At 37.9% G+C, this 23,955-nt stretch overlaps 1 protein-coding gene across 1 annotated transcript; it reads right to left on the reverse strand.

Annotated features, from left to right (window-relative positions):
- Positions 1–782: 782 nt before the first annotated feature.
- map7d2b (MAP7 domain containing 2b) lies at positions 783–23,630 on the reverse strand. The gene is given in 19 exon segments (XM_044105056.1): positions 783–2,506; positions 3,735–4,025; positions 4,858–5,002; positions 6,131–6,194; positions 6,531–6,635; positions 6,959–7,139; positions 7,328–7,466; positions 8,480–8,691; positions 8,760–8,833; positions 9,994–10,106; positions 10,619–10,708; positions 14,331–14,420; positions 17,068–17,212; positions 21,165–21,319; positions 21,495–21,548; positions 21,714–21,788; positions 23,167–23,212; positions 23,215–23,311; positions 23,313–23,630. Coding segments are annotated over 18 exon segments (2,115 nt in total). The 5' UTR covers positions 23,357–23,630; the 3' UTR covers positions 783–2,506; positions 3,735–3,739.
- Between the last annotated feature and the right edge of the window lie 325 nt (positions 23,631–23,955).

Below are 23,955 nucleotides of genomic sequence, written 5' to 3' on the forward strand. Positions count from 1 at the left end.
TGATTATTGAAATAACCGTGAACTGATTTAGTAATCGATTAATCATTAACTGGATGCTTGATAACAATTTCCATTTGCTGAAAAAAACCAAAAACATATTCAGAGCAGTAATGAAGCCAAACCTGTAAATAATACATATATGTGTATATTCTGCATTTAAGATAAAAACACATTTATCTGTAAATATGTTCAAATTCAACAAAAATACTTTGTTGTGCAAATGGTTAATTAAAAAAAATGTATTTGCATTTTTTAACATATTTTTCTAATATTGTTTAAATATACGCTTAAGTGGTTAAATGAAAAATCAGCAAAATGATAATTAATCAAATTTAGTTTTTGATTTTGTGATTTTTGGTGCTATTCTGGGTAATTTCAGGAGAATCTAAAAATGTGTAATATGTTTTTTGGGGGTTTTCATATTTTTAAAGGTGTGTTGATTTAATAATTTCTGTCATAATGTCTTCATTAAACATATTTACAGATTGTGTATTGGGTATTCTAGAAATGGTTAAAGTACTAAATAAATGTAAATTAGAGAGTTAATTTATCTTTTATTTTATTTGTTTAAAAAATCAGAAAACTGGTCTTAAGGTGATTAATAAGAAATCTTGTTGTGGATTAAGTGTAATTATATTTGATTCATAAATAAAGAAATCTTCTTTTCAGATAATTTGCAGAATGTGATTGAGTTTTGATTAATACTTCAGAAGTGATTTTCAATGATTTCTGTGATAAAAATGTTGGTTCTGCTGTGTATAAATGCAGCCAGTCCACTGAAGGAAATGGTTTGATGACGTTTATTGTTCTTTTTCAGCAAGTATCCATGCACCACATCTACAATGATATATTCCACCAAGCTGCAGTGTCACAGAGTTTAATTATTAGGATAAATGCTAAGTCCTTTATGTTTATACATGGGGACCAACTGGTTTCAATGATGTGCAAATTTATGGAGAAAGACGAGCCGAAGGTGAGAGAAATGTTAATAAATGCACTGAAATTCAAAAGTAACGGCTGTTTTTTCTCCCAGCACAGAGCTGTACATCCCAGTCTGTTAAACCCTTTGGAATAAATAATGAATTTTAAAGAAAACATCATAATTATCCATCTTTTAAAGTCTGAGCTGCTGGTAAATAATTAAAGTCAGTTGTAGGTTCAGATTATTGGTTTCTGGATTATTGCAGAAACTATCAGTGAGATGATGCACAGAGGTTTAAAGGCCTCAGAGGTGACGGGCGGTGAGGTGCGGATGTGAAACGTAACTACCGTCTGCGTGCGCCAGAAACTGCAGCTTGTGTGGTTACAGTCAGTGCCAGACAATTACACTTTACATCTTCATCCTGCAGAAAAAAACATGAAACACGGAGCTGTTTCCCCTCCGTTTCCCCTGCAGGTGGAACGAGAAGCAGCAGCGAGACCAAAGCTACAGGCTACGTGTTAGCATGTCTATATGACCGTCTGCTGGGAGTTTCTCCCCTGAAGCAGCGAATCAGGGCCGGCGTCGACAGAAACAAGAGGAGGAAATTTCTACCAAAAACTCACAAATTTTGAGACTAATCTCAGAAAAGTTCTACAAAAAAATACATGGAAATTTTAGAGTTTGAAAAAATAAGCAACAAAAAAACTCAGGAACTTTGAGAATAATCTCAGAAATTTTCTGGAAAGAAAAAAAACAAGGATATTTCTGAGTTTGAAAAATAGAACATTTGCAAGAAAAAACAAACAAAAAATTAAATCAATCTCAGATTTTATTTTTTAGCAGAAACAGAAATTTCAGAGTTTCAAAAGCTGAAATGTTTTCACTTTGGAAACCTTGAAACTTCCAAGATTTTTGTAGCAGATTTGCAACTTTTCGAATTTAAAAACTTCCACATTTTTCTGGAAAACTTCTGATTTACCTAAAAGTTTTTTGTAGCAAATTTTAACATTTCAAACTCAGACATTTTCTTGTCTTTTCTAGAAATTTTCAGAGATTTTTTGGTGTAAATTTACTTTTTTTCCTCCATCTGCTGAGGCCCAAAGTCGCCGTCGTCCTCTGCAGACTCGGGTGCGTCTGCCAGCAGTTTGAAGGTAAACACCGTCAGAAAACACCGACACTTTGTGGAACGACACGGCCGGCTAGTCCGGCTCGGAGATGCTACACGTCGGAGCGACTCTGCTGATCGTCCTGCAGTCGGATCTATTTACAACGTTTGGAGAAGCTGATGCAAACCGGGCTTCATCAGAACCTGATTTATGGATGAGCTTTTACAGTTTAAACACCCGAACCTTCACATGTTCATGTCATAAATACGTTGCTGAGCAGGCAGGAGTGTTTGTTTTCAGTCAGAAACATAAACTTCACATCATTAGCATGTTTCTGTGAGTTGGACTTCCCCGTCTGCGCTGCCTCCGGTGCGGTTCGGAAACACGGATGAAAGATCAGATGCTAAACTTTGTTTCTGGTGGGAAGGATGACTACTGCTGCAGAGGGAGGTGGCTGTGGTTGCTCCTGTTGTAGCTCCTGCAACGAGACACAAGAGACAAAATCAGGAGCCGAAAACAGAATTTAAACTCATTTAAACGTCTGAACCGGGTTGAAAGTTTTCAAACTTCTGCAACACTAAAAACAGCTTCAAATCATGATTATGTCCAGATTATTACTGTTATTAATGATTTCTTGTGATTAGGGTTGAAATTGTGACTAATTACATTTAATCACAATTAATCAGATTAACCACAATTAAAATAATCAACTAATTTACTAATCGATTAATCAACAAAAAAGTTTACAAGTATTTTTTAGTTTCTAGTTAAAATATTTCAGTTTATTTGAAATAAGACAAAACTAACTTACAAGTAACTTTTCAGCAAGATACAGGAAGTTTATTAAAAATCATTAATTCCTTAATATTGATGAAAAACTACTAGATTATTTAGACATTTTTCCATTTTACAGGTGAAATAATCTGCCAGTTGAACTATTACGTTTTAAAATCAATATTAATATATTATTATTATTATTACAGTTAATATCAATAAGACATAGATATTATTATGATAGCATGATTATTATATTACTTTATATATAATAATATATGTGGTATACTATCATTTGCATATAACAACATGTATTATATTATATTATATTATATTATATTATATTATATTATATTATATTATATTATATTATATTATATTATATATATAGTCAACTTGCATGTGTTTCTCCCTTTGCATGCCTCTGTTCTCTCTGGGCGCTCCGGTTTCCTCCTACAGTCCAAAAACATTTTAGATGTTGGATGGATGGTGGAATAAAATTGAAACTTGTTTATAATAATAAACAAATGAATTATAAATTTCTTTATAATATTATTATTATTGTTTTGTTATTATATTAAAAAATTGATTTAAAATAAGCTCCTATATTTTGCTGTAAAGTTTCTTGCATGTCAGTTTTGTCTTATTTTGAGTGAACCAGAAACTAAACCAAAAACACTTGATAGAATTTTGTGTTTTTACAATAAATTTGTATTTCAGTACATTTATGTCTGTTTTTAAAAAAAGGATGTTTTAATTTAATTCAGCGGTTTTTCTGTATTACTATTGGCCGATACGAAACCTCCGACATCGATATGGAAGTGAAAAGAGTGGATCAGTGCGTCTCTGTTTTACACAGAAATCAAACTCTTTCCCTGAGAAGAGCTTCAAACTGAGCCTGAATTGTTCTGGAGGTCTTCCAGAACCAGTACCGGTGTTAAACGTCCAGTTTGCTCGGGCCGACGCTGTGGATGAGCTGCGCGGACTCAGAGGCGGCGCTGTACGCCTGGATCAGCAGGTTCTTGTTGAGGTCTCCCACCCCGCTGCCGGCCTGCAGCCTGGGGTACGGCGGCGTGTCGGCTCCAGGGCGTCCCCGCCCCGGGGCGTCCAGGTCCATGGGCGGGTCGGGCGGGTAGCCGTCGGGCCCCTCGGCCACCGGGGAGAACTCCTGAGCGCTGGCCTGCTCGTCCCTGGAGACGGGGCTGATGGAGACAGATGGAGAACTTACAGGGACAACGACGACAGAGAGACACAACGTTTAGTTCAACACCGGGACTCACTTCAGCCGCAGTAAATAAAACCATCGCTGATCCTCACGAAGCATCCACACCTCACTTTACTGAGGATTCATCTAGCAAACTTTAGGCCTTCACAATGACAGATTTTACTGGACGATAAATTGTCTCAGAAGTTATTGCGATAAACGATAATATTGTTGCCTTGAGACCAATTCCAACAATATAATATATCACATTCTCAAAGATTAATAAACGTTAAAAACTAATGAATATTTAACACTGGAGCTGGAAGACTTTTTAAATACCCCAAATAAATAAACAACAAAAGTTGTTTTAGTTGAGACAAAAACACATTTTTATCATCCAGTTTTGTCAAAGGGAGAAAAGAGAAACACAATAAATCATGCAAATGGAAATTATTGAGTTTGTTTTAATTTACAGTTGATTGATTTATTTGTTATTGTGACAAGATTAATGACCAATTAGATAATCAGTACTTTGTTTAACCCCACTGTCTGGTTTCAAGCGTAAATATCCTGAAATAAGACAAAACTAACTTACATTGTTTCTTTTAGTTTTATTATCAGATCCAGGTTCAGTTTATTTCTCTGTTTGCTGTTTGTGTTTTCAGATTTTATTCATAAACACTTTAAATCTTAATTCATGTTTAAAGCAAAGACACAAATAAAACCACCAAAAATAACAACATTTTCATCCATTTTTGTAGTTATTTGAAACAGTGAAGTTAACTTTGTGGTTTTTGTGTCTGTTTTAGGCCTGATCTGCGGTGCTGTAATAGAAACGTTTGTGGGTTTACCTGACATCCATGGACTGGACTCCATCAGAAAGCTCGTCCACAAAGCTTTTATTCTCCAGGGGGCCCAGCATGATGACGGGGGCTTCAGCCGGAGTCGGAGCGTCTTCCTCTGAGGCGCCAACAGCTTCAGCTTTAGCATCACACGCTGTAAAAAAAAACAATAAAATAACAGGGAATAAATTTGCTTATTGATCTGAGCTCCACTTCAGCAGCTTTTATGTGAACAGGAATAAAAATCAGTCAGAGGAAATGAAACCAGCAGAGAAAAATGATGAATATTGCAGCAGTGAAACATGAAGGACAGGCTTTAAATCTGCACTGATCATCATTTCTTCCTGCATCGCCGAGATAAGGTCAGGAACGCTGCTGTTCCTCCTGCCTGCAGATAGGGGGCGATGTTTCTCTGCTCATCTAACACTGCTGAGTCACACTGCAGACTAAAACGCTCAGGAGGAAAATATCACAGAAAAGCAGCTCAGGAAATCCTGAACATGCATCTAGTGATGAGAGGGAAGCAGAAATAATCTGTGCAGATTGTGGGATTCATTTTGCTCCTTCATCATGGTGAAGTTTTAGTCATTTATATCACAGATAAATACACACATTACACACATTTCCTTTGGCGTCCAGGCCAGACTTTCAAAGGTTCATCAGGCAGACACCCTGACTCCTTCTAGATTAAAACTAGAACCAGGTTATTCTGAGCTAGCTCTGTAATTGTGCTGCTATTGGAAGACAAAACACTTCTCACTTGCTACTTTTTCCTACTACTCTCCAATTTTGTGTTATCAGGTGTTTTTTCAACTTTTAACCTTTTGTTCTCTCAGTGTTTTAAAAAGTTTTTTCACCAAAATTGCAACATGTGTTTTCAGATGCTGCAATTTGCTTTCACAAACCAAAACCTTTGAAAACCCGTTCCCCTCCTCGCCTGTGGGGGCGCTGCACCAAAACCCCCTAAAGGAAACGACACAAAAACCTCTGAATGAGACACTGAACACAACTTTCTGTAAACAAAAACGGAGGCATCAGATCTTAGTGGTTGGAGAATTTATCTTCGTCTTTGTCTAAAAACCGAGAGCCATTTGTTGCGCTAGCACTAGGCTAACGTGCTTGTTTTTGTTGTATTTACCCAGAATGCCCTACGCTGTAGTACACTTCCTGCTTTTGGAGCGATCACCAAAAAGTCAGAATCTGCCACATCTTATTGGCCAAAACCATGAAAATAAACTGATTTAATTTCAGCTGTGATACGGTTGGTTGACTGAATATTTACCTGATGCTCCAGATGGAGGATCCACTTCGCTCTTCCTCGTCCTCTTCATAATCTCTTCAATTCTCTGAAATACAGATTCAACACAATTAGGGCTGAAACGACCAATCAGATTAATCAATTATTGAAATAATTTAATCATTAATTAATCAATTATACAGAGTCCAAGGAGGTCATTTGCTGAAACACAGTCAGAGCAGAAACTATATACATTTAGCATTTAAGATGAAAAACGTTTTTAGTCTGGAAATATATTCGATTTTGGTTTGTTTTAGCATCATTTGAGCAAGAAGACAGTTTTTATTTTGGTAAATGGTCAGATTGGATTTGGACATGATCAGTGATGGAGCTGCTTTTTTCCCCGTCTGGCTGAAGGAGGAAGCAAAGCGGAGCCGTTCGGTACCTTCTTCCTCTGCTGCCTCTCCTGCTCCTCCTGGATGTGCAGCAGCTCCCTCTCCTGCCTCTTCCTCTCAGCCTCCCTCTGCGCGCGCAGGAAGGCCTCCTCCCGCTGAAAGACACGCAGTCACTCACTTTAAGCAGCCAAAACCTCATATTTACCTACTCTGAATAAAAACACATTTTTAAATCAGACCAAATGTTTCCTGTTTTAGGTTAGTTAGGGTAACGAAAATTATTTATATTGGCTAAACGTCAGAAAACTTTAAAACAGAACATTTAAAAAAAGGCAGCTCATGTCCAGCATGTGTGGGATCTGCAGATATGTTAGCAGCCATTTGGGAACATCAGATCCTGGTTTGATTTTGGTTCATTTACTTTATATTGTTATATGTTTTGGCTCAGTTTATATCTGATCTACATAAATCTACTGACCTCTCTGTCCAGCTGGTCCTGCATGTTCTTCCATCTCTGCTCCTTCTGTCGTCTCTCCTCCTCCTCTCTGCTCCTCTTCTCCTCCTCCTTCCTCGCTCTCTCCTCCTCGGCCTCCCGTGCCGCTCTCTCCTGGCGCTCCCTGGCCTCCTCCTGCCTCCTCTGCTCCTCCTCCGCCTTCAGCCTGAAGAAAACACGAACGATGATGTTTCACAGCTCAGATCCTGACCTGATATTCATTTAGATTTTTCTATCTCTTGTTCCGTGTTAATTTCTTGATCTGAGCTCCAGCAGGTTTTCATACTTTGTTCCTAGCAGCTGTGGTGTCAGACAGTATAAGCCGATCCCAGATAGGCTGACTGACTCTCTCACCTCTCCTCCTCCTGCCGCTGCCTCTCCTCCTGCTCCTTCTGGATCCGGGCCAGACGCCGTCGCTCCGCCAGCAGCCGGGACGCCTCCTCGGCATCCGTGGTCCCGCCAACGCTGCGGCCGCTGGGCGTGCCTGGTGACTCTGTGGAGTTATTAAATTCATTTACTTGGTTGTTTTAGAAACTTTCAGTTGAATAAAGTTCGACGCCTGTGTTGAAGTTAAGAATTCTTCAGGTAGTTAGACGTTTATATTCATGCTCTTATTTTGAAGTCTGCTTGTGCAGCATCTCTGTTTCCTGTTCTTACATTCTTTCTTCTTTTTAAAGAAACATTGTTAATTAAATAGCAAATATACACCTAACCCTAACCCCTGTTTACATGAACAATCAGAAGTGCTAAAGAAACCAGTAAAAATTTTAACCTAAACAATATTAAAAGACAGATTTTGTTTGATCATTCGATCAACCCAGCTACCTTTCAAACACATTAAAGGGGCAGTACGTGTTTTCCAGCCACATAGTCACATTTTATAGAACAATTGAGTAATTATATTGCTTTCAGTTGTTATAAAAAAGCTGCATATGTTCAATGTGACCTAAGAGAAATTCTCTTTGTTATTTGATTCCTTGAATTTTGGGTCTCTGTCTCTTTAAAAACTCCTGGTGTTTCTGAAGCTCAGTCTTCAGGAGGTCATGCCAAAATGGCTCCTCTATTAACCCTTTAATGTTTTAGTGGTGTTTCTCTAAGCAGAAGCTCATAATGAGCTCAGCAGTTCTAGAAGGTGTCTGCTAATTGCTGCTGGCTAGTCTGAAGGAGCTGAGTGGGGGGAGGAGCTGTGACTCAAAGGCGGACCTAGGTCCACCCAGGCATTCAGCAGCTGAATGGTTGCCATGGAGATTAAAAGATTTCTCAAACATGCATGAAGGAATCAAAGCAACACTGCAGGTTTGTTTTTGATGAGGGAAAATTTTTATAACTTGATGGGAAGCTAAAACAATTAGATTTTACGTGGTACTGCCCCTTTAAGACTCATTAGACTGTAAACATGATCTTATCTTTCACTTGTTTGATGACATTTATGGTAAATGCTATGCCTGTGTTTGTCTAAGCTTTGCTATACTGTTAGAGTTTAGAGAAGATGATATTAATAATAACCTGCGTTCAGCTCTCTGCTGCTGGATTTGCTGAGCTTCTTGTTGTCTGGAGCTTCAGATTTGGCAGATTTCCTCTCCAGAGTGCCGTGACCTTTGTTCTCGTTGTTGCCCCTGTCGTCGCCGCCGGGGGTGGGGGCCCTCTGCCGCAGCGGGGAGGGGGGGTACTGTCCAGGGGAGCAGGGCGACTGGGCGCGGCTCCGATTGGACCTCACCCTGTAGGGACAGCGTGCCGTCATGTGGAGCAGGAACCGGACCGGAAGAGAGTTTGTGCGACTACATACCGCTTCGAGGCAGCGTGGCCTTTACTGTTGGCCTTAAAGGAAGAACTACGGACTGGAGTGTTGGGTGTCTCCCCCTACGGGTCACATTTATAATTATTACTGACATAATAATCAGCTTTTTTATTATCAAATAAACTCTGATGAGACAAAAAAATACTAATAAATTAATAGCAATCACATCCAGTAACTCAAATAGACAGAGTTGGATAGTAACTAGTTACTTTTACTTTAGGAGTATTTTTACTATGCTACTTTTTGAGTACTTTCATTTTGAAGTATCTCTACTCTTATTAAAGTAACATTTCTGAATTTTCTACCCACTAAATGAAAAACAAACCAGACACAAACACACCTGCAGTTTCTGTTAAAGTTTCATAAAGTTTCTTTTTCCTGATTTTGTTATTTTTTATATGAATTTTTGTCATTTTGGTCCCTAAAATACCAACATTTTCACTTAACTTTATGTTTGGTCCATATGATTAATTTTTAAATATTAAATGATTGATAATTTGATCAGTTATTCAGTGATTGAGTACTTTTTACCAAACACTTTTTACTTGAGTAATTTCTTGGATGGATACTTTTTACTTTTACTTCAGTAAAGATATGTTGAAGAAGTGCTATTCTGACTTGATTATAGTGTTTGGATTCTGTCTATAATCAATAAATCAGTTAAACGCATGATAAATTAAAATAAACTCAATAATTTCCATTTCCATAATTTACAGTTTCTCTCTTTCTACCAAAAACTGGATGATAAAAGTTTTCAGTTTGGTGATTTATTCTCATCTGTTTTATTTTATTTTTTAAAGGACAGTTTTGCTTACAGAAATTTTATAAATAATTTTTATGAAAATTATTTATGAAACAACAGAAGCAGAATTGTTGTTCTTGTTGTTCCTGTTGTTTTCCAGTTCCTGTGTTAAATGTCGATCAGTATTTAAAGTTTGTTGAATAGGATGAGTTTTTGCATTATTATATTTCTTAAATGATCTCAAAACAACAAAATAATAATTTATTGCAGTAACTTGTTTATAAATTTGGTATTGTGACAAGCCTAGTGGCACTTTTAATATATTACCTTACAATTATTAAGATAATATAATTTATCTTGAACACCCATTTCATGCAGCAGCTGCTGATTAATATGATGTCAAATTGGAATAAGGTGACTAGTTATTGGTGATGATCTGGTAACCAGAAAACAAGAAAAGATCTTTATTTTTCTTCTGACCGTTGGTGTTTTGGCTTTTTCCTCGGGGAATCCGGCGATGCTTCTGCGGTTGGAGGAACTCCTGAAGGATCTGTTGTTGTTGGGGGAAGCTGTTCGACGGGACACAGAGGACACTGAAGGTCACAGACCAACACAGGAACAAAAAAATAAATAACAGACACAATGACACAAAGAAAACATGTTACAAAAAACATTCTCAACCATAATGTCACATCCAGCATGTTAACCCAAAGATGCATCTGTTAAATCATAAATGTAAATAAAACAAAATATTTCTTGAAAGGTTTTGAGAAAAAGTTGGTCCTTAGCTATTTGTTTTTTCTCAATTTTAAATTCTAAAACAAAAGAAATTAAGAAATAATCCAATCCTGATCGAGCACAAGAACAAAGTGCTACAAAAAATATTTTTTTAAAGTATTTATCTTTATTCAAAGGTTTTCTTTTAAAACCTGATCAGAATAATAACATCGCAGTTACTTGTTCACCAGATAGCTTGCAGCTTTAGATATTACAACAGTCTTATTTTGTCTGTCCTAAAGTGAAATCTGTCATGTGATTGTAATCGTTCAATTATCCTCCATTGATCGGCTTGTTCTGCTTCCTGTTCTGCCATATTTGGTCTCACCTCTCTCTGGGGAGTCGAGAGCCGCTGAGGAGCTGGAAAGCTGTTTGTTGATTGGCTGATCCATCGTTGGTGGAGACAAGAAGTCAACTACTATTAAAAAAAACAACAAAAAACCCCCACTGGTTAGTTATTTCCACAGAAATATCCACGGCTGATTTCCCGCTGCGTTTGTGACACCAGAATGTGTTGGAAACACCAGAGAACAAACACCAAACTGCTCACACAGAAGATCATCCTGCAGGTCGATGAGCCGCTGCATGAATTAACTTTGGATGCAAGGCAGGCGTGAAGCAGCAGAGGCGCTTCATCATGAAATGGAGGAAGATGGCAGAAAATCAGTCACTGCACTCCCATGAAACTGAGAGGTAATGTGTCCTACGGCACCTGAAGGCACCATGGACCCTCATATCTAATAAAAATGACTCGGTCTGATCAGAAAATGGATTAATTTATTAGAAATAACAAGCTGTACTTCCTGTTTTGAGGTGCTTCATGAATAATTAAAGGTTCATATTAAAGTCTGTAAGCAGCTGAATCCCAAAGCTCATAAAATATGTAATTTCGGTCTGTTTAGTCAGCTTTAAAATCTTTTAATCTTTCTATATTCAGAATTATTATCAGACAGCTCAGTAAAATAAAATCAAAAATTACTGCACCAGTAATTTCATTCAGTTACATTTGTCATTATTCCTGTGTAAAAATTAAATGAATGAAGATTAACATGAAGAATGCAGAAGAACTTGAAGGAGGAGAATTTTTTAAACATATTTTACTCACTTTTCTTATTTAAAACAAAATAAGATTACACAAAACTTCCAGTTTAACCCAAATGTTTGCAATAATCCTGAGTTTTATGTCTCTGAGGTTTGTCTATTGTTATCATTTTGTATGATGTGTTTATGGTATGGCAGGATGGGGTAAGTTACTTTTTGTCATCATATTATTATCTGGTTTTTCTTCTTTGTTTTTCACATTTAATCATCATTTGACTGCAGGCTGAAAATTCAACTACTTGAAACATTTCCTTCATTGTTCCAGTGGTCAGATGCTTAAACTGCTCAGAAATCAGATCGGACTTCCTCTGTAAGCATTTAGCATTCTGAGGTGAGTTTATTCCCATCAGTGCAGATAGAGAGTCTGCATAGCTTAGCATGACAGAAACCAAAGGTTATTATTGGGTTATTGTTGCAAAATGTTTGCAGTATATTTAAATATTTCTAGCTGTGCGATATTTTCTGAAAGACATGAGGAGAAATTTTTGGACATGTCCAAAAAAACGGCAGCATTTTAGCTCAAGATCACATTATAAATGCTACAGAAGAAAAATGTTTCTACAGGCGACGATTGAGTGATATTTACCTAAAACTAGAAAAGAAAGGCAGAAGTATGACAAATGTTTTGTAGTAACTCTAAATTCATGAGTTAGAAACACATTATTATGACAAATTTAGATTTTAATCAACTATTAGTATTGATTTTATCTGTTTTATTATGTTTTTAACTGCATTTTTATTTCCTTTATATTGTTGTGTGTCTATCTTTGTCATTTGATGTTTTCTTTGATGTTTTTTATTTCTGATGTTGTTTCAGCTGTGGCTCAATTATCAAACCCATTTTTATTCATCTACTAAAATAAAACAATTACTTTGATTTTATCTACATGTCATTCTGTGTTAATTATATCAGGTTTCTTTATTAGCTTGATTTCAGCACAAATTGAACAATTAATAATTTTGACAAGATTAGATCATTAATTATTCAACATCGTGTTAACGATGTTGTAACCATGGTTACCAGAATAAGAAAGGCAAGAGTCATTTTTATAACAGTTTTTGTAAATTTGCACATATTTTCTGTAGCAGCAAAATGAGAAAACAAAAGAAGAAAAGAAAAATCTGTATTTTTGCAGCTTTTGATGAGTAAAATGGGGCAGCAACGATTAAAATATGTGTAGATGCTGTCTGGTCTGGGCGTTGGTGATAGATAGCTACAGGCTAAATGTCTGGCATGATGTGCGTGTGTGTGTGTGTGAACCATAGTGGTTTATAGGATGGACTCCCTGCTGAGAATCATGTTCATGGATGGCTAAACAAAGCAGGGAGGACAGGAAGAGGAGCAGCCGCCTGTGATCAGGATGACTGAGTCCTGATCATTCTCCTCACTTCTTTATTTACTGTGGAGACAAAGATTCACTTTGCTGATCGATAGTTCTTTTATTTTCTACTAATTTGTTTTTATCATTTTACCATTTTGTTCTTTACAGATTTCTCAGAGGGGAAAATGGAGACGTTTAAATTCACCCTGAGACATTTGTTACTGCTTTGATAAATTACCAATTAAAGTAATTTTCTTTAATCTGATTTTAGTCAAAACTAAATTCAATAAATTATATTAACCAGCAGGAAATCAATTCTGCAAAATAATGTGATCTAGTATGCAGAAAATCTATTTCCATGATTAATGAAAATATTAAACTAGAAAAACATCAAACTAATAAGGAAAAATAAGAAAATGGACACTAAATCATTTGTTTACAGGTATAAAATGAAAACATGGGAGCAAATTAGCATCTTAGCAGATTTTATCTGTTTCAATTGGACTTTTTCCCCCACAGAAAGAAAACTGAACATTTTATTCCAGTCATGAATAAATTTAGACCTGCGTTGAAAACGTTTTGTTTCCTCTTAGACAACAAATAAATCAAAGTCCTTTCCTATGATCTGCTCACATAATGAAGTCACATGACTCCCATAAACGCCACACAGCAGCAGGACGCGTTTAGCTTTCAACAAGCATCACAATCAGTGGCATTTAGAAAACAGCTGACCGGTTCCAATACGGATCAGAACCACAAAGCAAAAGAGATCGAATTCAATTGGATGGGATTTTTTCATTATATCTCCAGAATTAATCAAAAATTATTTACTTTTTATACTAATAAGACAAAAACTGACTGGTGGAAAGGCAACATGCAGGTGTTATTGATTAATTTGTATTTTTAAACAAAACCAGCTTCCATTTGATCAAATATAAATTAAAAATATAAACAAAACAATAAAAGTGAATATAATGAAAGAAAACGATTCATTAAATCTGCTAAAAAGGGATAATATTAGACAAATATACATTTATAAACTAAACGAATCTATTTTTCTCTTATTTTTATTTTTCTATATTTTATGTATTCATGTATTGATTAATTTTCCATTGTTTCTATTTTCTTATTTTACTGTCAAAGTAAAATTATGTTTCCAGAAACACTGGAGTTGATTTTATATCATTTTTTTCCATTTATATTTTGCATTTTTAATCATTTTTGCATTTTTGTTTATCTTGGTAATTTTCTACTGTTTTTATTGTTTTTTATTTTACCTTCCCAGTAAGATATGTCATAATTTCATGCAGCAGGGACTCCTTAGCATTAGCAGATTCTGCATTAACAGTAGTAAGTTTATCTGTTTACTGCAATATTTGAACAGGTTATGTTATCTGGAATATTTAGATTAGACAGTGAGTGAAAAATGGACGTAGACGTGAAATGCCTTTGCAGAGATTTTCACCATCACTGCTGCTGATTTACAGCCAATAAACGTCACAAACACACTTCAGGACGACGCCACAGCCGGTTTGACGACACAAAGACGGCGCATGCATGCAGGCGGCTGCAGAGGAGGCGGGATGGGCGTGGCACACACAGTCATCAGGTCAGTACCGTTACGGGATTGGCTGGCGCTGGAAGCGGCAGGAAGCTCATTGGGCTGAGCGGAGCCAATGGCATGGCGGGGCGGGGTCTGAGGGTTACCTGGCAGCAGGCGAAGCAGAGCGGAAAAAGCAAAGCGTTACGCATTCACACACCGACACACACCCAAGAATCCGGCCAAACTATCGTCCATCTGAGCAGGAAGCAGAATTAACTCAGGCAAAATAATGCTACAGAAATATCCGCCATGAAATGACAGGAAAACGTCACATCGCACAAGCAGAGGCTCAAACTTCTCATCTGGATCCATTTTTTCATCTCTTTGTTTGGTATAAAGAAGCTCTGATGTCACTTCCTCTTCCAGAATGCTGGAGTTAGCTCAGGCAGTAAGAAAAGAAGTAAAAGAAGTAACTGAATCTGCTAAAAAATGGGAAAATGTATAGAAATATGTTTCATATTTTTAGCCATTTGTATCCCGGTTTTTTATTTGCTTAGATCTTTTTCTACGTTTTTAGATTTTCATTTAAATCATTTGTTTATGTATCAGAAATCTAATTATTTCATGCAGCTTGGACTGTGCAACATTTACAGAATCAAACTAAATAAGTGGTCAAATATGGAGGTAAATCCAGTAAATATAAATATTAATCACTGCAGAACAGAGGAAGGAGGTTTCTGTTTATCACTGCAGTTAGACGCAGTAATGCTGGACCCAATTTGAACCCAATAAAGCATGAAATAAGGTTTTTCTTACAGATTAGAGAGGAAATCAATCCAAACTGCAGTGCGACACACAGATAAACCTCAGAGGTTTGTCAGGATGACAAATTATGCTGGATGATGAATTGTCTCAGAAATTATTGGGATAAACAATAATATTGTTGTCTTGAGACCATTTTAAATTAACATGATAATAATAACAGAGTAATAATGCAAAAATAGATCCTCAAAGATAAATAAACTTCAAATCCTAATGAAGATTTAACACTGGAACTGGAAGACATTTTAAATATCCAAAATAAATAAACTTAAAAAAATAATAATTATAACGTCTCAAAATTGTTCTAGTTGAGACCAAAGACTGAAAAGTTTTATCATCCATTAAAGAGAGAAAATGGAAATGAATGAGCTTGTTTTAACTGACTTATTGTCTCCACTGTTCCTGTCTGATCTGTCGGCCTTTATTAGGTCGTCATGCTGCTTGTAATGCATCCAAATCCTGATCGACTGCAGCTTTTAGCCGCTGCAGAGCAAACAGGATGAAGAGGCGGCTCAAAGATCAACACCAAACTGGAGGATAATCGATACAACCTCCTGAATAAAAACCTTTTCCTGACCACCGTCCACATTAAAATACTCAGCTAAAGGCCAAACCTCACACAACATCCCGTCCTGCTGACGCTTTCTGAGCCAGTCAGAACCTGAAGCTGTACAAAACAATCTGATTTTTTAGAAACAAAAGAGAAAACATTTACGTTCACAGTTTCAAATCCAACAGAAAATTGTCGGAGAATAATTTTTCCTCATCAATGCGCTCTGCCACCATCTTGTTTTACAGCTTTTATTTATTTGTCAGCTCCCAGAAGGATGACTGAAAAATAAATGTTTTCTTTTCTTTTGATGAAAAGAAAGGGAGAAAAAGAAAACCGATTAAAATTGAAAATCAGATTTGGTGTAAAAACTGTCATTTTTACGCCCTGCTGCCGGAGAGGAAGTGGTGGAAACTCTTAGCTTTTTTCCACACTGGACCCCTAAACTTTGACTGGTAATTGGTCCATCACAACTCTCAATTTTGATGCTTTAAAAATCAAAATAAAACAGTTGGATGCATTTCCATAATTAATCCATTATATTCCTAATTTAACAGATTAAATTTGTAGTTCATCCATCCAATAAATCAGTTTAGAAACATTTGTGATGCAGAAAATGTGAGTTTCTGAGTACGCAGCCCATCATCTCCGTCCCGTAGCTGAAAGATGAGATGCTGCTGCTTCTGCTGCAGTGGGCCACAGATACCGGATCAGGCAGCTGGATCGGAACCAGAGCCGCCGCTGGGCGGACCCTGTCCCCGGATCAGAACCAGAGCCGCCGCTGGGCGGACCCTGTCCCCGGATCAGAACCAGAGCCGCCGCTGGGCGGACCCTGTCCCCGGATCAGAACCAGAGCCGCCGCTGGGCGGACCCTGTCCCCGGATCAGAACCAGAGCCGCCGCTGGGCGGACCCTGTCCCCGGATCAGAACCAGATCGCCTCAGCTGAGAACAACTGATGGATAAAATCAGCGGCGGTCCAGAGCTGACGGAGAAAACAACAACAGAACACCGTGAATCAGGAAGGAAACGAGCCGTAATGTCGCACTTTGAGTTTCTGCGTGTGGCCTTGTGCTCAAGGTGAGACTCTGTGTCTCCCAGCAGGGGAATAAAACACACACACACACACACACACACACCTGTAGCCCCGACCAGCAGCGGTGAAGCCGTTACCTGCTCATGTCGGATGATGCGAAGCCCTGTGAGGTTTCTGCTCCTGCATTGCAGCCTCCACACCCTTTTCTTCCTACATCACTTCTCCTCCTCACATCATCACTTCCTCCTCTCTCATGTCTCCACCCTTCCTTCCATCCAACCATCCCCCTCTTCCTCTCCACCTGACCTCCACTCCTCCTCTCCATCCCCCATCCCTCCATTACTCCCAGTCTTCCCATGACATCATCACCATCACAACAAAGCTCCCGTCTGAGGCTGAACTCACCTTCGGCTCCGTCGGGCGGCCCGCCCCAGGTCCAGCGTTTGGGCCTGTTGTCCAGCTGCTCCCAGGCCTCCACGCCGCCGCAGCCACCGCCGCCGCGTCGCTCGGCGCCCCCGGCTCTCCGGCGCACCAGGGCCTCCAGCCTCTCCTGCTCGTTGCGTTCAGAAACAGGGAAGAAGAGACATTCTCTCACCGAGCCATCGCTACGGCGACGGACGCCGGGCGATGCGCTCGGAGACGGATGCGCCATGGCAACCGCGTGCAACAGCAGCGTCTCCCCCTGCGTCCTCCGGTCTGTCAGTCAGAGGGTCATGATACGGCAGCGCCGCGCCTTCGCTCGCCCGTCTGCCGGCTCTGACTCCCTCTCTCTCCTCCCTCTCTTTACCTCGATCGCCCACTCCCTCTCTAATGACAGAGCACATTGCCTGGCAGGAGGGGCCAGCTGCAGCTTGTCACCAACCCCCAACACACACACACACACACACACACACACATGAAAACACTTAATATTGTGTTTTTATGCCATTATTCTGACATTTGTTTCAACAGAAAATCGAGCTGCACACACGACATTATTCAAGATATTTTGATTAAATTATTATTTTTTTAATATTTAATCTGAAACTAAAGCAGAAATCCAATAAAAAATATAAAGAAGCAGCTGAATTATGACTTAAAAACATAAAATGGACAGAAAAATATTTAGTGCCGCAACAGGATGGCGTTTCTATGGATGGAACTAATTATTGTTTTAGTAATCGATTATTATATTGATGACTTTGACAATTAATCAATTATTCTGATGATTAATCAATTATTCTGATGATTAATTAATTAATCTAATAATTATTCTGACAATTTTTCAGTTATTTGTAGCACAGGATGTTGCTCATTTGTCAGTCATCTGCTTCCTGAAACTAATAATCATTTTAATAATCAATTATTCTGACAAATGATCGATTTTTCTATTAATCGATTAATCAGATAATTCTACAGATTTCTCAATTAACCACTAAATCTTATTTTATACATTAGAAATACATAAAACTACAAATAATCAAATAAATCAACTAATTTTTTAAAAATAAGAAAATCAACATTTTATTCCCTAAAGTTCATTAACAGCATTCTGTAGTTTTCTACAGAAACTACAATGTTTCTGTAGTTTACAAACATTGACCAACAGATCTGCTGTTATGATCTGGCTCATTAAAATGTAACTGTTCAGTTTTTCTCTATAGCTTTGTAAATGTAAAGCACTTTGAAAATGTGCCGTACAAATAAACTTGATTGATTAGTTTAGTGAAAGCTTCATTATTTGTAGCAAAAGATGCATCTGTAGCTAAAAAATAATTCTAACATCAACATGTGAAAAGCTCAGACTGTCCTGGTTTTTAAAATCAGAATTATTGTACTTTAAATGATTAATTTGTTTTTGTATTCCATTGTTTCCATGCTGCAGACATTCAGCCCTGGTTACTGTTTTTATTCTGAACGTTTTCTTCAGATATTTTCCTCCCCAGACCTGCAGCAGCTGCGCCGACACTCTGCCAGCTGCTCCAGTTAACTGCCTGTTTATACGGGCTGGAAATGCCCCGGCTCAGCACTGAGGGGGGTTTGCTGAAGCTGCATGCAGAGTCACGCACTGCAGGAGGACGGAGGGGGTGCAGCGCCGAGAACGGGGGCAGAAGTGGACAGAAACTGAAACAGAAGCAGATCAAAGACGGAGCGGCTGCTGGGGATGGATTAGCCGACTGCAGCAGAGGCTGTTGCTGCATCCTGATGCAGGACAGGGAGAAACTCAAATCAGAGCTACAATTACTCATTAAATACATCCAATCAGGATGAAATGCAGCCAGTCCAGTGCTTATTGAGTGATCTAATTCTGACCAATATCTGTTACATTTCCTCTTCTGCACTAATAAAGAATCGGTTTCAATAATAAGGAGCAAATCTGTGTTAATCCAGGATATTTACAAGGCAAATGCGCTTCTGGTAGCCATAATTAACTAATTTAAATCATTTTCTGACAACTAGTAGGTTAAATACTCGACTGAGAAGAAGTTTATTTACATATCAGTCATGAAAACAAACTTTACTGGACGATAAATTATCCCAGAACAATAATATTATTGTTTTGAGACTATTTTCATGCCATAATAATGCATAAATAAACTTTAAATTCTGAATAACATTGAACACTGGAACTGGAAGACATTTTAAATATCCAAACTAAAAAAACAAAAAACCAGAAACAACAACTAAAAGGAATCATGAAGTCTCTGGAAACAAAATAAGGACTAAATGAGCCCAAAACACCAAACTGAAGATTTTTATCACCCGGGTTTTTAAAGAGAAAAGATAAAAATAATAAATCATGCAAATAAAAATGTTTGAGCTCATTTTAATTTGTCAATATATTAATTAATTTATTGTTTATTTCAACAGGCCTACATGTTATAAACCTAATAATAACTAATATCAGCTGACAGAAGGATTTTAAAAACAAAGATGGCGTCCAATGTTCAGATCCAAAACTAATTTATGTGGTTTGCTTGTAAACGTGATTTATAACAATCATTTACAGATAATTTTGATGTTCAGCTTTTCATTCTTTGTATTCTGACACATTGATCTCATATCTGTCTTTAGCTGTGCTGTCATCGACCGTCTGGTCCAGGAAATGGGAAATTAAAGTGATGTCATTTCCCCCGGTGGCCGACCAATCGTTACGTCGTTACATCATGAGTGGGGCTGACAGCAAACAAATGGCACATTTACAAACACAACATCCAGTCCTGATGTCGCTCTGTCCTCCACTAACAACGTTATGTTTGATATTCATAAAGTAAATAATAATAGTGATGCCAGAAAGTACGTTTATTTGTCAGTTTAGTGACCTGTTTAATTTAGTTATTTAAGAATGAGGAAAAACATTTTTTATTTTTTAGTTATTACTCAGTTTTGAAATTAAAATACTATATTCTCAGAATTATTTGTAATTTTTGATACTTGAAAACTGAAGTGACCTTACAGAAACATGCTGAGGTTCAACAGTATTCGTCTTAAATACATTTAATTTCTGAATGATCAGGATCCAACATCACTGATGTTTGACACATCAGATCCAGATCAACTCCCTACTATATTAAAATAAACTCCTTCATTCATAAATATCCTATTTCAGTATTTTCTGCTCAAATTAATCACCAGACGTCCTTAAAGTCACTCAGAAGCAAGATGGAGGATCAGTCATGTGAGTACTGACACTTCACATAAATTTGATGTATTTGTTTATAAAAAGCTTTAAAGTAAAGCAGGTTAACCATAAAGGAGGCGATCTGTGCCAGGTCCGGTTTCTATTGATTCGCTGCATGTCTCTGCTCTCTCAAATAAAGACCACAGAGCCATAAAACCAGACAAAAGCTTCCTGGTTTGAAGTGCTTTTACTGCATAGTTGGAATCATAAATGAGACTTCAGGAAAAGCCAAATAGTCGTTAACTGGAAGGAACTTTAAGAATCTCAAATCCAGCAGCTAAACACAGTTTTAAAAGAAGATCTGCCTGGATTATCAGGACGGACTGGATTATTAATCTCCTGTTTGCAGATGTGGAGCTACTCAGGAAAACTGATCTGAATCATGATGCAGAAACTCAGCCGAGGTTTTCATGCTTCAGCCAGAGGGATGAACACAGTTTGGTCAACTGACAGGAAGAGCTTCGGCATTATTTCTCTCCTCTTCCTCACTTTCTGGTTCACCAAACAGAATCTGAGCTACAGATCAAGTCAGGTAATTCAGCAACACAGGAGAGGAAGAAAACAGAGAAATAAGAGAAATACTTAGTGGAGAAAACCAAACAGAAAGATGGATGGATGGAGGAATGGATACAACAGTGGATGAATGAATGAATGAATGAATGAATGAATGAATGAATGGATGAATGAATGAACAGATGGAAGGTTGGTTGGATGCTTTAGCTCCCTCTCTCAGTTTATAACCAGGAAACATGGCTGCCGTTCGGTTTCATGTTGTTATGTTAGTGTAGTTTTAAAGTTTTAAATAAAGCTTCATCTTCTCCATCCTGGGGTGACCTCTGACCTTTTCTGCGTCCTGCTGCTGCCGTCTCTTCTCCTGGGCCGCCGCCCGGCGCTGCTGCTCCTTCCTCCTCTGCTGCTCCATCTTCCTGCCTCGCTCCTCGGCGCAGCGCTCCAGTTGCTGCTGCGCGCGCCGCTCCTTATTCTGCAGCGACCGCTCTGATGGCCGCCCAGCAGGAACACAAACACACACACATCACCATCATTACGACCCGAAGGTTCATACTTTTAACACAAACCCACTAAAAAATGCTGCCTTTAAATTGTGATTGATGGTTTTCCCTGTCAGTGTTTTAGAGTGTTTGGAAGTGGCGCCACCTGCTGGAGAACTGACCTTGTGTTCTCTGTCTGCTCTCTTGTCTTTCTTTAAATAAATTCAGCTGAGAACCTTGAGAAATGAAAAAGAAGATAAATATTCACTTCATGTAATGTATTAAAATGTCATAGCAGCTTCATTTTAATCACAACACAACATTACAAACTATATTTATCTACTAGATAACTCCAATAAAATGCATTATTTTAGGTAAACAGTAGAGTTCCTGGCGTTTACCTGTAGGGCTGGACGGTGACTGAACAGGTGATGCATGCCGGCTGCTGGTCAGTGTTGCAGGAGGAGGAACCAAAGCTGGGATTTTACAGATAAACACATCATCAACATTAAAAATAAATCCAATTTCTGTTTGCATCCACAGCCGCCAGTCAAAATAAAATGAATCAGCTGTCATCCATGTGTGGAGGTTAGGGTCAAGGGTCAAAGCAGAGCTGTCTGAGCAGAACCCTTGGAGGCTAACCTCCAGCCATGTTGTCTATTCTCACAGTCAGTCTCTCAAACTGACATGAAATCAGCCAGAAGACGTCAGTGGACAGATGGAGGCTCACAAACATCTAAAAACAGATTCTCAGCTCAGTCATCAGATATGCAAATATATGCAAATCTCAGTTTAGTCCCAACCCGACCACAGTTCTGGATCTACTTTAAATAACCGCAGGATTAAATTACATACCAGTGAAATATTTACATACTTACAGTCATACAGTGTCACCTTATTTTAAAATAATCTGGATAAAAGGCTTTACAGAAAAAACTGCTTAGATACAACAATATGACCACCAGCCTATTACACTGCAAAACACAACATCTTACCAAGCATTTCTGTTAACGTTTTACTGCAAATATCCTAGTACAATTTAAATAAGTTCAAATAAGAAGTAACTTTTTATCAAGATAAATAAGCATTTTAAGTAAATAATTATTAAATATATATTTAAAAAGGCAGATTATTTCATTTTTAATGGGAAAATATTGTGTAAACCCAGAGTATCTTCTTCATCACACTGTGTTTTCAGTCAGAGACTTATTCAGAATCACTGTTGTACTGACTGCTACAGGAAATCATTCCTGCCTGCAGCCAGTAACATCTAAAATAACTTAAAAAAAAAAAAAAGAATTTTAAAGAATATAGCTTAGAGTAACATCCAATTTGCTTTTGTGAACAACACAGTAGAACCTACCAGAGCTCCTCATTTGGAGATTGTTTCTCCCAGTCGTCTCGCCATAATAATTCAAATTACTACACATTTTTCATGCCTCTAACCCATCAAATTAAATAACAAAATGTCCATTTGCTGATTAATACATCCCACTCCGACAGTGTTAATAATTTCACCTGAAAGTAGTCATAATGTTATGCCTGATTTATCTTCCAACAGCACAGACAAAAAGACTTAATATAAGAACAATAAAAACACTGGATCAAGAATCAGCAGTGTTTTTCCAACTTAAATATGTTTCTCAGATACTAATTTTTAACATTTTACACAAAGAGGGCGGGAAGTGATTTAATTCATACATACAGTTATTGCATTGACAAACACATTTTTCTTCAAGAATTGTATTTCGCCACCCAGCACTGTAAAGTAGTTCTGCGATTATTTCATCATATTATGAGAACAATTACCCTTTGTGAGATGGAAAAACCCTGCTCAACCTTATTTTGCCTTACCTGCCATGTCAACACGCCTCGGAACCACCTGAGTCATCATGTATTTTCACCACAGGAGCCAGACAGAACCAGGAAAAATTGCTGAACAGCTCCGGTTCGGTTCGACCGACACAGTGACTCAGAGAAAATACGAAGAATAACAGATGCTAGGAGAGGAGAGACAGAAAAGGGAGGGGGAGCTGTCAAACATTACCTCTATTTAACCCTGTACAGTTTTCACTGCGCTTTACCGAAAAATAATGACAGTATTTTAACCATATTTAAGGTTTTTGTATCAAATGAAATAAGCTAACTGCTCAAAATTAAGCTAACATCTTTTTTTTACTTTTTATGTAAAGTATATACATTATATCGAGACAAAATAATTAAGAGGAAGTTTATCTAGTAAAAAGAAGGTAATGTGTTCTATCTTTGAATAAAAACGGGGACAAATTTGTATTTTGTTCAAATAAAATATTTTCGAATCTGTGGCCGCATCACCATTTGGCTAATTTACATATTTAATACGCCAGCTCACGCCGCACTGCGTCTCCTAGCAACCAGGAAGAGGAACTGTTCGGCGGTAGAATAAGCCTTCTTCTGTATAAATAAAACGTTAAAAATGACTCGTTATATGTTTATAAGTACAGCATAAAGCGGTTTTAGGTTGCATCGTTTTCTTCCTCCTCCTTCGTCTGTTCTCCTCACGCGGCTATCAAATTGGCTCATGTCGGCGAGCACGTGCCAGGCACAAGCAGGCCCCCCAGCGGCGGTGTTACGTCACAGTTATTACAAACCGAATCTGGCAGC

Source organism: Gambusia affinis, linkage group LG21 (assembly GCF_019740435.1).
Source record: "Gambusia affinis linkage group LG21, SWU_Gaff_1.0, whole genome shotgun sequence".
Classification (NCBI taxonomy): Eukaryota; Metazoa; Chordata; class Actinopteri; order Cyprinodontiformes; family Poeciliidae; genus Gambusia; species Gambusia affinis.